Consider the following 13074-nt stretch of genomic DNA (forward strand, 5'->3'; position numbering starts at 1 on the left):
AAAATAATTTAGCCAAAAATAAATTGAAAATAATTTAGCTTTAATTGAAAATAATATAGCTAAAAATAAATTGAAAATAATTTAGCTAGAAATAAATTGAAAATAATTTAGCTAAAAATAAATTGAAAATAATGTAGCTAAAAATAAATTGAAAATCATTTAGCTAAAAATAAATTACTAATTGCCAAATAGGAACTTAGTGTGGAGAAAGTTTCTCGCCATATTTTGTACATAATATTACCATGTTTGAATATACTGCAAGTGTATATAGAGAGAAGCTTCCACATCACATAAAGGGCGTAACGTCCCGAGGTCTCTAGTCATATGTTGACTTCCCTTTGGACAAGTGCAGATGCATATTACATACGTACATATTGTCCTTTTTAGTGCGTCCTTCCTTTATTATTACAATAGTAATAAAAAAGGTAGGGACGGACTATTGTATTCGCTTCGGTGTCGTCTGTGTTTCTATCTGTCAGTCAGTCTGTCCCCATAGAAGGACTTATCCAAACCTGGTCGACCTATATATCAAATTAAAGGTCTTATTACCAGGATCACGAAAATGGTGGTGCAAATTTTGTCCAGAAAACCATAAAGCCAAAAAACCAAAAAAACTGGTTTTTGGGGGATTTTTTTCACATTTTCTCACACAAATGAGCACTGATCTCGAAATTTGTCGCGACGACCTATGAACTCAAAGCGAGAAAGTTTTAGATAACACTTCAGCCGATCATTTAAGACCGGTTTTAGCGTTACCTATGTTAAGCTACGCCGAGCAAGGCCAATAAATGAATGGGTGACTTAAACCTTATATTGGGAATAAAGGAAGAACGGGCTCTAGTCTTGATTTTAAATCATAACATAAAAGTAAAATCAAAAAATCAAATCAAGAATAATAATAAACTGAAAATTAAACAAATTATGTAGGTACATAGATAGGTACTGATTTTCTCTAATCACTACAGGCTAAAAAATTCCCGGAGGGACGGACCCTGCTTGTTAGTTCTATCCTATTCTCTGCTGGGGATGGGACGGAAGTATAATTTCCTTGTGTAGTGGTACTGAACAGGACTAGGTGATGTTTTGGTGACTATTCTGAGGTAACATGGAGTTGACTATTTTTACACTATGAGAAAATCGTGGCACTGTTCTGCCTAGCCAGCTTGGAAGATAGCGCTGCCTTGTGAGCGCTAGGTTGCCGGTTCGATTCTTACCTGAGGTGAACAATATCCTACTCGGAACGGCTGGTCCTAATCCTATCCTCCTCAGATTTCGGGACGATAAGATTGATTAGGAAAAGCCAGATATCTCGAAGCTCCGTGCCAGTATTCGCGACGTGACACACAAGATGGATCTCTCATACGGGATGATGGGATCTCTATTCCGATCCGGGTCCAGACAGACTTTCTTCTCCTCTCAGGTAATTCAATAGATCAGTTGCGCTTACTTGGGTGATGTTTCAGAGTCAAAGAGCAGGAAAAATGAGGACCAACCGAATTTTTCTTTTTCTTCTACGACTTCTAGATCCCGAAATAAATCGATTAAAAAAATACCGGTAAATCTTGAACTCTGACGTCACGGCATACGCTATCGTATACGATGACGTCACATCAAATGTCCCGAGCAAAGCTCCCTCGCAGGCAGAACCCATTGATGTGTTTGTGCGCATACGTTTCTGCGCATTTCTTTCTGTTCCTCCGCAAGCGTGCTTGCACACTGGCGCTACCTCGCGGAATTTTGAGGCAACTGCCTGAACTCTGACGTCACACATCTTTGAATTCTTTCATTAGAACGGAAAATGAAAATTGAATTTTCGACCTTTTACTTTTCAGAGTTTTGATATTTGGATTTTTCACAACTTTTTACATAGGAATCGACCATTTACTAATAATTTTTACCGAACTGCAACTGCTCCATTGTAATTTAATCGGAAAATTCAAATTGCGGTCAAAATTACCTGATCAAGGTCAACATTTCGTTCATGATAGCTACACTTCCCTCACGTGACGTGGGGACAGTGTGTTTCTCTCAACATTTGTGTTGAAGCCGAACTTTTTCACAACTTTAGTGGATATCACAGCATTACCAAGTGCCTCCTTTCCAATCAATTTCCATATTTCAATAATATTTTTACACCGGTAATGCCGCCACTGGTCGCTACTCGATTACAGTAGCTGGTTCTCACGAGGCTGAGTGCACCGTGAACTCCAAGCCAGAGCCGAAAAAACTTTGAACCCGCCCGGAATCGAACCCGGGACCTCCGGCGTGCAAGCCTAGTGTAATACCCACTCGGTCACGGAAGTTGCTTTTTTATAGGTAGAGGTTAGAAACGCTCTACTCTTTAGTCACGTGAGCTCATAGAGAATAAGAAAGATGTGGTTCAAAGTTCTCCCATAATCCATAATATAGTATGTGATTTCGTTCACGATAGCTACACTTCCCGTGAGCTCACGTGAGGTAAGGGCAGTGTATTTTTACCTTATTTGAAATATTTGGTTCTTCTCCCCTCAGGTGGTGCGCTATGCAGATCTCTACGCCGCTACGTTTCTCAATCTGATCTACTACCCATTCAGTTATATGTTCCGTGCTCCAGCCATGCTCATGCCGCATGAATCTACCGTGGCCCATGAGCAGCGCTTCAACTCTGAACTACCTCTCATGAGTAGGTGAGTATCTCAAGCCTTATGTCGAACAAAGTACCCCATTTTATGAAGATTTTTTTTTCGTAAATTTATTTTAAAACGGGCGCGACTTTGAACGTGCCCTTTATGAAGAAAAGCAGACTGAAACAAATTTTGGCCAATCAGATATTTGGATTAACATTATTCTTACCGTTTTTATTATTATTCCTATGGAAAGTCCGAAAAGTACGAGCCCACTCAGCCTCGTGAGGAAAATGAGTAGGTATGACATATAAATGCGCATAGCGACCGGTGCCAGCAAGGTAGGTAAACATTGGATTTTAGGATTATTGAGATATTGGGAAAAATCCTTCCACTCAGCCTCGTGAGGAAAATGAGTAGCTATGACATATAAATGCCCATAGCGTTCGGTGCCAGCAAGGTAGGTAAACATTGGATTTTAGGATTATTGAGATATTGGGAAAATCCTACAATGCTGCAGTGAGCACCATAGTTGTTATTATTATTGGATACTAGGTATTTGTGTTTTTCTAGAAATAATCGCCATTCAGATATTTGGAATAATTATTGATGCTTTTTTTAAGAGGTTTGACCGAGGGAACTGTAACTGCTATGGTCTTATCGTCCCGAAATCGAAGAGAGAAGGAAGACAGGATACAGGATTCAAGGCACATTATTTTACATCCATACCTATCCAAGAACGGAAAGGTTCGGTTAGAAAATTTCCGCCCTGGCCAGGATTCGAACCCAGCTTGTCGGTTCAGAGCCTGTTTCATATACTACTATCTACAAGCAAATATTTATAGCGCGGTCAAACTTTCTTGACTTGGCGGGGCGGAGCGCTACCGCGCTCCTTAATAACAAGTTTGTGGCCTCTCTAGACAAATATTACCGGGTGGCGTAGGTCGACCGACCCGGTATCGCGTAAACAATCATTATTATTATTATTATTTCAATTTCATTGACGATAGACTCCGACACAATTAAGTTTGCACCGTTTGCAATTTTAGTATCAGCATGTTTGTTTTCCCCTGTCACAGATGTGGGTGTACTTATCGTCCCTTATGAAATAATAGTGCCTACCGATTTTTACCTCTAAAGGCCTAAGGACTAAAGGATTTTATACGCTTATAGGTATAGACCCAATTTGTAGGCCTTGAAGTTCAGAGCTGCTGAGTGGTTTGTAAGCCTAAATGCCCGCATCAATTTTCTTTTTTATAGAGGGAACTGTAACTGCCAAGGTCTTATCGTCCCGAAATTGAAGAGTAATAATAATAAACTGAATATTAAAGGAAATTGGTAGGTACATAGGTACTCATTTTCTTTAACCACGATCGAGTAAACTACGGGCTAAAAAATTCTTTTATAGTTGTTATAGTAAGTGTTTTGTTACCTTGTGAATATGTTCTTTTTTTTTAACTCTGTAAATAGTTTGTTTTCCATGGAAATCAGGGGAATTTTTCTTTTTAAACTAAATTCAATTCGCTTTAGGGATGAATCACTGGTCGCTACTCGATTACAGTAGCTTGTTCTCACGAGGCTGAGTGCACCGCGAACTCCAAGCACAGAGCCGAAAAAACTTTGAAACCGCCGGGAATCGAACCCGGGACCTCCGGCGTGCAAACCTAGTGTGATACCCGCTCGGTCACGGAGGTTGCTTTTTTATAGGTAGAGGTTAGAAACGCTCTACTCTTTAGTCACGTGAGCTCATGGGGAATCAGAAAGATGTGGTTCAAAGTTCTCCCATAATCCATAATATAGTAGGTGATTTCGTTCACGATAGCTACACTTCCCGTGAGCTCACGTGAGGTAAGGGCAGTGTGTTTCTACCTTGTTGTACTTATTTGGTTCTTCTCCCCTCAGGTGGTGCGCTATGCAGATCTCTACGCCGCTACGTTTCTCAATCTGATCTACTATCCATTCAGTTATTCAAAAGTTTCGTGTCGCATCCTTGCTTGTCACATTTGAAAGATACATACCAAATTTCAAGTCTCTAGCTCTTACCGTTCTCGAGATATTTTGTTTACAGACAGGAGACAGAGACACACACACGGACCAATGGCTGAAACTTTGGATTTAGGCTCTAGGGACCTCAAAACGTGTTTTGGCACTAAAATCTGACCATCGAAAATTTGACCCGATTACATTACTTTCCTTCCTATAGGATAAGGAAAGTAAAAATGTAATTATGAAGATACCACCACCACCCTACAGATCCAAAGTTCCTTGGGCTAACAACTACGGAGGTGCGGAGTTATCAATCAGTATGTAGAAGAGACGTGTCATAAGGTCATTTTGAATGGAGAACCTATTTTGGATTTAGATGGTTTACAGCGATCATACTGTAATAATGTAATAAAATTATGATGTTCTTCAGATAATCAATATGGTTTAATATGTGGTTTTCTTCTGATTTCAGAATTTTGCGGCAATAGAAGTTTTCATTTACCTTTGAAACTGATATTCGACCAAATTCGTTTCTAATTTCTTGTTTTTCTCTTCTGATTTCAGAATTTTCGTCAATAGAAGTTTACACTTAGAAAATATCAAATTCTATGGATTCGACATGGACTACACATTAGCAGGTAAGATTTCACGATATTAAGCTGTGTCCACACTCCAATACTCCATGTCCACACTGCCTCGATTTTCACCTCGTCGCGTCGATCGACGGTCGTCGACTATGTCTGAACACATTTTTAGTCCGTCCTTCCTTTATTATTACAATTTACAATAGTAGATAATAAAAACGTACAAGGGACGGACTATTGTATTCGCTTCGGTGTCGTCTGTCTGTCACTCTGTCTGTCCCCATAGAAGGACTTATCCAAACCTGTTCAAACTTCACCAACAAGATTATGACGTACCTGTTTGATTTTCCACATGGTGCAAGGGTAAGTGATATACTGACCAACAGTGACTATAACTTCACCAACAAGATTATGACGTACCTGTTTGATTTTCCACATGGTGCAAGGGTAAGTGATATAATGACCAACAGTGACTATAACTTCACCAACAAGATTATGACGTACCTGTTTGATTTTCCACATGGTGCAAGGGTAAGTGATATACTGACCAACAGTGACTATAACTTCACCAACAAGATTATGACGTACCTGTTTGATTTTCCACATGGTGCAAGGGTAAGTGATATAATGACCAACAGGGACTATAACTTCACCAACAAGATTATGGCGTACCTGTTTGATTTTCCACATGGTGCCAGGGTAAGTGATATATGTACTGACCAACAGTGACTAAAACTTCACCAACAAGATTATGACGTACCTGTTTGATTTTCCACATGCTGCAAGGGTAAGTGACCTTTCCACGTGCAAAACAACAACCTAGTACATACATACATACATACATAACTTCAATGAGTGTCGGGGTATGAATGAGCTTGATTATTGACATGACTACACTACCTCGCTTGGTAATCAGGAGGGTGAATGATCAATTTTGTCAGCCTTGTTAGTTCGAAGAGTAGCGCTTCTTGTAAGCGCTAGGTTGCGGGTTCGATTTCCGCCAAAGCGGATTTTATCCTGAACGGATAATGGTCGTTCTCGGAATAGCTGGCTTTCTCCTATCCTGTCTTTCTTCTTTCTTCAATTTCCGGACGATAAGACCATAGCAGTTATAGTTCCCTCTATGAGACCTCTTAAAAAAATCTCAATCCTCATTATCTTTGTTTAGTTTCATTTGCAAGAACTTGAGTTGATTCTTACCCAAGGCACATTCTCCTTGACTGATGCCTCAATGATCAATTTTGTCAGCCTTGTTAGTTTGAAGAGTAGCGCTTCTTGTAAGCACTAGTTTGCGGGCTCGATTTCCGCCAAAGCGGATTTTATCCTGAACGGATAATGTTCGTTCTCGGAACGGCTGGCTTTCTCCTATCCTATCTTTCTTCTCTCTTCGATTTCGGAACGATAAGACCTTGGCAGTTACAGTTCTCTCTATGAGACCTCTTTAAAAAAATCTCAATCCTCATTATCTTTGTTTAGTTTCATTTGCAAGAACTTGAGTTGATTCTTACCCAAGGCACATTCTCCTTGACTCGCTTTCGGGACGATAAGACCTTGGCAGTTACAGTTCTCTCTATGAGACCTCTTGAAATCTCAATCCTCATTATCTTTGTTTAGTTTCATTTGCAAGAACTTGAGTTGATTCTTACCCAAGGCACATTCTCCTTGACTTGAGCGACAGCTTAACCAATGCCCATCTCGTAGTATGTCTCAGATCAGATAGGCGAGAAGAGACACAATACTTCCCATTTACTTTCCAAGTACATACATAACCATTATCGTTCTATCCTATAGGACAGGTCGATGAACAAAACCCCTCCACCAGACTCTATTGCTATACCTTTGGTTAGCCTTTATATCTTCCCAGTTTCCTTGTTTCTTGCCTACATCGATCTTAATAGTGTCTTTATGACGATATTTTGGTCTTCCTTTTGGTACCAGAAAGTAACCCATTTAAATATTTGCCATTCAATTACAAGTGCAATTTCAATTTTTTGTCCATGGGTGGGAATCGAACCCGGGACCTTCTGCATGGTAACTAATTCTCTCTCTCTCTCTGTTTCCCAGATGTATTCAAGATCAAGACGATGACGAACGATATTTTGGTCTTCCTTTTGGTACCAGAAAGTAACCCACTTTAATATTTGCCATTCAAATACAAGTGCAATTTCAATTTTTTGTCCATGGGTGGGAATCGAACCCGGGACCTTCTGCATGTAACTAATTCTCTCCCTCTGTTTCCCAGATGTATTCAAGATCAAGACGATGACGAGAAGAAGGAACGTGATGTCACGCGACCCGAGGTACCACGTCACGTTACGCACACTCATGATGAAGACTACAGTGACGAAGAGAGCGATAGTAGGAGTGAGCGAGAACGAGAGACCAGTCCCAAGCAGTGAGAGAGAGATGGGAACACGAGGAGAGTGAGTGAGTTGTAAAAAAAGAACTACTCTTGAGTGAGTTGAAAAAAAGAACTACTCTTGAGTGAGTTGTAAAAAGAACTACTCTTGAGTGAGTTGTAAAAATGAACTCTCGAGTGATTTACAGTGAACTACTGAGTTAATGAGTCGAATCCTGAAACGTGTAATTCATTCTTCGAAACCCTATAAGTATAGGGACATAGGATCTGACTCATTGACTGAGTAGTTCACTGAAAAGATTAGTTCTTTTCTACAACTCACTCACTCTCACCTCTCTGAAGTTTGATAGAGGGAACTAACTGTAACAGCTAAGGTCTTATCGTCCCGAAGAGAGGATTACAGGGTAGGAGAAAGTCAGCCGTTTTGAGAGCGACCTAGCGCTTGCAAGGCAGATGAGGTCGAAAAATCCAAACAGGTCCTTCCATGGGGAGGGTCGGGGTCGTATGCTCCAAATTTTCGGAGTCCGACCTTACAGTACTGCCGTGCAAAGCGAAAACGCCGTATGTCCTGCCTCGGTGGTGTAGTGGTCAAGGCGCTCGCCTGGTAAACAGGAGGGCGTGGGTTCAATCCCAGCCGAGGTATGGAATACCGCGGGGTCGTATGCTCCAAATTTTCGGAGTCCGGACTTACAGTACTGCCGTGCAAAGCGAAAACGCCGTATGTCCTCGGTAGTGTAGTGGTCAAGGCGCTCGCCTGGTAAACAGGAGGGCGTGGGTTCAATCCCAGCCGAGGTATGGAATACCTACCTCGGTGGTGTAGTGGTCAAGGCGCTCGCCTGGTAAACAGGAGGGCGTGGGTTCAATCCCAGCCGAGGTATGGAATACCTACCTCGGTGGTGTAGTGGTCAAGGCGCTACCTACCTCGGTGGTGTAGTGGTCAAGGCGCTACCTACCTCGGTGGTGTAGTGGTTATTATGTCAAAAAAAAAGAAATCGGTTTTTGGCTTTTGGTGCCAAATGGTTCCTAATAATATTATGATCATATATTTTTTTTTCTTTATCCTAAACGCCTTAAAAACCACTAAAACGTGTTGCCGTATAGATTGAAATCTTTAAACTCGATTTCCCGAAAGTAGGGTTTTTTGACATACGGCGTTTTCGCTTAGCACGGCAGAGGAATCTTTAAATTCGATTTCCCGAAAGTAGGGTTTTTTTGACATACGGCGTTTTCGCTTAGCACGGCAGAGTAGGTACTGGAGAAAATAAATAGGCTCTTGATAAGGGGGGTGGTACCGGCTAAGACATTTTGAACTCCCTGTATAAAATCTAAAATGTTCACTCTTCCCAATATACATAGGTAATTCTCTGGGTGATTTTCCATTGAACTGTTCACCCCATATGTTTGATGGTTCTATGAACTGTATAGAGTTCGTTAGGTTGCGTTTCAGCCCAGGGCGATTTTTTCCTAAACAGATAAGGTTCGTTCTCGGAACGACTGGCTTTTTCCTATCCTGTCTTCCTCTTCTCTCTTCGATTTCAGGACGATAAGACCTCATCAGTTACAGTTCTCTACAAAAAAAAAAAAAAAAACTGAATAAAACTGGCTACATAGGTAATTCTCTGGGTGATTTTCCATTGAACTGTTCACCCCATATGTTTGATGGTTCTATGAACTGTATAGGGTTCGTTAGGTTGCGTTTCAGCCCAGGGCGTTTTTTTCCTAAATAGATAAGGTTCGTTCTCGGAACGACTGGCTTTTTTCTATCCTGTCTTCTCATAAAAAAACTGAATAAAACTGGCTTTGAAAAAATTACCCACACGGTGCCCCAATCAGGCCAGCCACTCACTATCAGGTAGACCTGACAGGTACACCTGAACAGGTGCGCCCGTTAGTTCTACCTGAAAATTTGAAATCAACTGTTTGTTCAATAAGCAAATACTACCCCCCCTGTAGCTGTTTTATTACTTTCTATTACCCTTACGTATAGGGAACCTATACAAGGTAATGAGAAAGTATTGCAATCGGTCCAAATTTTCAAAATCGGCACATAATTCTCTGGGTGATTTTCCATTGAACTGTTCACCCCATATGTTTGATGGTTCTATGAACTGTATAGAGTTCTCGTTGGGTTGCGTTTCAGCCCAGGGCGATTTTTTCCTAAACAGATAAGGTTCGTTCTCGGAACGGCTGGCTTTCTCCTATCCTGTCTTCTTTCTCTCTTCGATTTCAGGACGGTAAGACCAGGAAATTGCCTTTTTCCACGTTGAGTCATAAAATTTGCTCTTTTAAAGTCCTCTGAAAGAAGAAAGACACTGAGAAAATACCTACATATTTGGTTCCACATGTCTGAAACTAGAGTGTGCTAAGATTTTATATTGAAAATTGAAAGCAAGTAATAAATTTAGGCATCTCAAATTGTCTCTCTTTTGTTTTTGTATTGAAAAGAAAAATACCCTTTTGTCCAAAATTTCTGGATGTGGTTTCCATTTTGTCAAGCCAAATGATTATTATACCTTTATTACTTACAAGAAATTAAAATGCTACAAACACAAAATATATTTATTTTTTACTAACTGTCATTTATTTTCTGTCAGCTCAGAAGCACAAAATAAGAAATTAAAATGCTACAAACACAAAATATATTTATTTTTTACTAACTGTCATTTATTTTCTGTCAGCTCAGAAGCACAAAATTTTGTATTGATTGATTTAATTTAGGTTTTATCCCCCCCCCTCCCCCCGCAAATAGAACACTAAAGTTAAGCAATATTGATTGTGGTGTGTATCTAGATGGGTGACTGTTACATGGACTGCTGGATAAATAGAACTAATTGTTTCTAGCCAACGATGAGAGTCCCAGCTGGTCACCGATCCATATACACGCCTTGCTCGATGTTTCTTAACTTGAGTTTTGTCAAAGCGTTGGTCAGGTCACATCTATAGCCGCCTAAACCCACTGCCCTCACGTCACGTGAGCTCATGTGATATCATGGGGAGTCGGAAGGAATGTGATCCGAAGTTCTCCCATAATATACAGGGTGAGCACGAAAAACGTTACCAAAAGCCTAGGGTAGATTCCTGAGGTCATTTCTAACAAAAAACATTCTATAGGTAACTTTTTTCCCTATCTCGCCTAGTTTCCGAGATATTCGCCATTTTGTTTTTTCTTTAAAATACACGACCTTCCCTTGATAAACCGGTCAGAACTTTTTTTCAGTTAAACATAGAGAAAAATGGTTTTCACCAATGAAATCTGCAGAAAATTTCCATTAAAATAAATGAAATTTAAAGTAGTGAAATTATCTTTTTAGTACCTTTTGGTAAGTTTTTATTTCGAAATTTCCCTGATCAGCATTTTCTTTTAAAAGACCCCATTTTAAGAAGATTTTTTTTCGTAAATTTATTTTAAAACGGGCGCGACTTTCAATGTGCCCTTTATGAAGAAAAGCAGACTGAAACAAATTTTGGCCAATCAGATATTTGGATTAACATTATTCTTACCGTTTTTATTATTATGAAATTTGACCTACAAAGAAAGGCGCAATCTGGCGGCCTACAAAGAAAGGCGCAATCTGGCGGCATGCAACAGCAAAAATATCCCTGAAGTCTCAGCTTTCCAACAATACCCATATTGTCCCAAAATGTCAATTTTTCACGGAGACACGAACCATTTTCTTCTGAGAAACGCGTACATAAAGTTGGTCCATGGCGGACTTTCTGTGATAAAAATGATCCGAAGTACACATTTACCTTACATATCCTATGGAAAGTCCGAAAAGTACGAGCCCACTCAGCCTCGTGAGGAAAATGAGTAGCTATGACATATAAATGCCCATAGCGCCCGGTGCCAGCAAGGTAGGTAAACATTGGATTTTAGGATTATTGAGATATTGGGAAAATCCTACAATGCTGCAGTGAGCACCAAAGTTTGGGAACACGAGGAGAGTGAGTGAGTTGTAAAAAAAAGAACTACTCTTGAGTGAGTTGAAAAAAAAGAACTACTCTTGAGTGAGTTGTAAAAAGAACTACTCTTGAGTGAGTTGTAAAAATGAACTCTCGAGTGAGTTACAGTGAACTACTGAGTTAATGAGTCGAATCCTGAAACGTGTAATTCATTCTTCGAATCCCTATAGGTATAGGGACATAGGATCTGACTCATTGACTGAGTAGTTCACTGAAAAGATTAGTTCTTTTCTACAACTCACTCACTCTCACCTCTCTACTCGCGAGGCAAATGGCAAAACGCTCAGCAGTAATAAGGTGCAACACACTATTGGCCTTTTGACAATTTTTGGTCAAAAGCTCTTACTAAAATAAATTAAAAAATAATTTAGCCAAAAATAAATTGAAAATAATTTAGCTTTAATTAAAAATAATATAGCTAGAAATAAATTGAAAATAATTTAGCTAAAAATAAATTGAAAATTATCTAGCTAAAAATAAATTGAAAATAATTTAGCCAAAAATAAATTGAAAATTATTTAGCTAGAAATAAATTGAAAATACCTAATTTAGCTAAAAATAAATTGAAAATAATGTAGCTAAAAATGAATTGGAAATAATTTAGCCAAAAGTAAATTACTAATTGCCAAACAGGAACTTAGTGTGGAGAAAGTTTCTCGCCATATTTTGTACATAATATTACCATGTTTGAATATACTGCAAGTGTATATAGAGAGAAGCTTCCACATCACATATGTAAAGGGCGTAACTTCCCGAAGTCTCTAGTCATATGTTGACTTCCCTTTGGACAAGTGCAGATGCATATTACATACGTACATATTGTCCTTTTTAGTCCGTCCTTCCTTTATTATTACAATAGTAATAAAAAAGGTATAAGGGACGGACTATTGTATTCGCTTCGGTGTCGGTCTGTCTGTCAGTCCGTCAGTCAGTCTGTCCCCATAGAAGGACTTATCCAAACCTGGTCGACCTATATATCAAATTAAAGGTCTTTTTACCAGGATCACGAAAATGGAGGTGCAAATTTTGTCCAGAAAACCATAAAGCCAGAAAATCAAAAAAACTGGTTTTTGGGGGATTTTTTTTTTTCACATTTTCTCACACAAATGAGCTCTGATCTTGAAATTTGTCGCGACGACCTATGAACTCAAAGCGAGAAAGTTTTAGATAACACTTCAGTAGATCATTTAAGACCGGTTTTAGCGTCACCTATGTTAAGCTACGCCGAGAAAGGCCAATAAATGGATGGGTGACTTAAACAATATATGGGAATAAAGGGAGAACGGAGAGGAAGGCCAATAAATGGATGGGTGACTTAAACATTATATTGGGAATAAAGGGAGAACGGGCTCTAGTCTTGATTTAAAATCATTACATGAAAGTAAAATCAAAAAATCAAATCAAGAATGATAATAAACTGAATATTAAACAAGAATGATAGTAGTTTATTCGATCGTGATTAATCGAATAAACTACGGGCTAAAAAATTCCCGGAGGGAGGGACCCAGCTTGTTACTTTCTTTATCCTATAGGAAGGAAAGAAATGTAACTTACAAGAGGTTTGATTGAGGGAACCTGC

The 13074-nt window shown here is 39.4% G+C and overlaps 1 protein-coding gene across 1 annotated transcript in view; it reads left to right on the forward strand.

The window, feature by feature from the left end:
* LOC103514483 (cytosolic purine 5'-nucleotidase-like) overlaps positions 1–7778 on the forward strand; it is a gene marked incomplete at its 5' end in the record, with an annotated part of 22141 nt that extends 14363 nt beyond the window's left edge. Inside the window, 3 exons of the mRNA XM_026827438.1 lie at positions 1295–1420; positions 2512–2666; positions 7416–7778. Of these exons, the coding sequence (XP_026683239.1) occupies positions 1295–1420; positions 2512–2666; positions 7416–7572 (438 nt within the window). The remainder of the gene's footprint in view (positions 1–1294; positions 1421–2511; positions 2667–7415) is intronic.
* Positions 7779–13074: the final 5296 nt, after the last annotated feature.

Source organism: Diaphorina citri, unplaced genomic scaffold (genome assembly GCF_000475195.1).
Source record: "Diaphorina citri unplaced genomic scaffold, Diaci psyllid genome assembly version 1.1 scaffold1151, whole genome shotgun sequence".
Lineage (NCBI taxonomy): Eukaryota > Metazoa > Arthropoda > Insecta > Hemiptera > Psyllidae > Diaphorina > Diaphorina citri.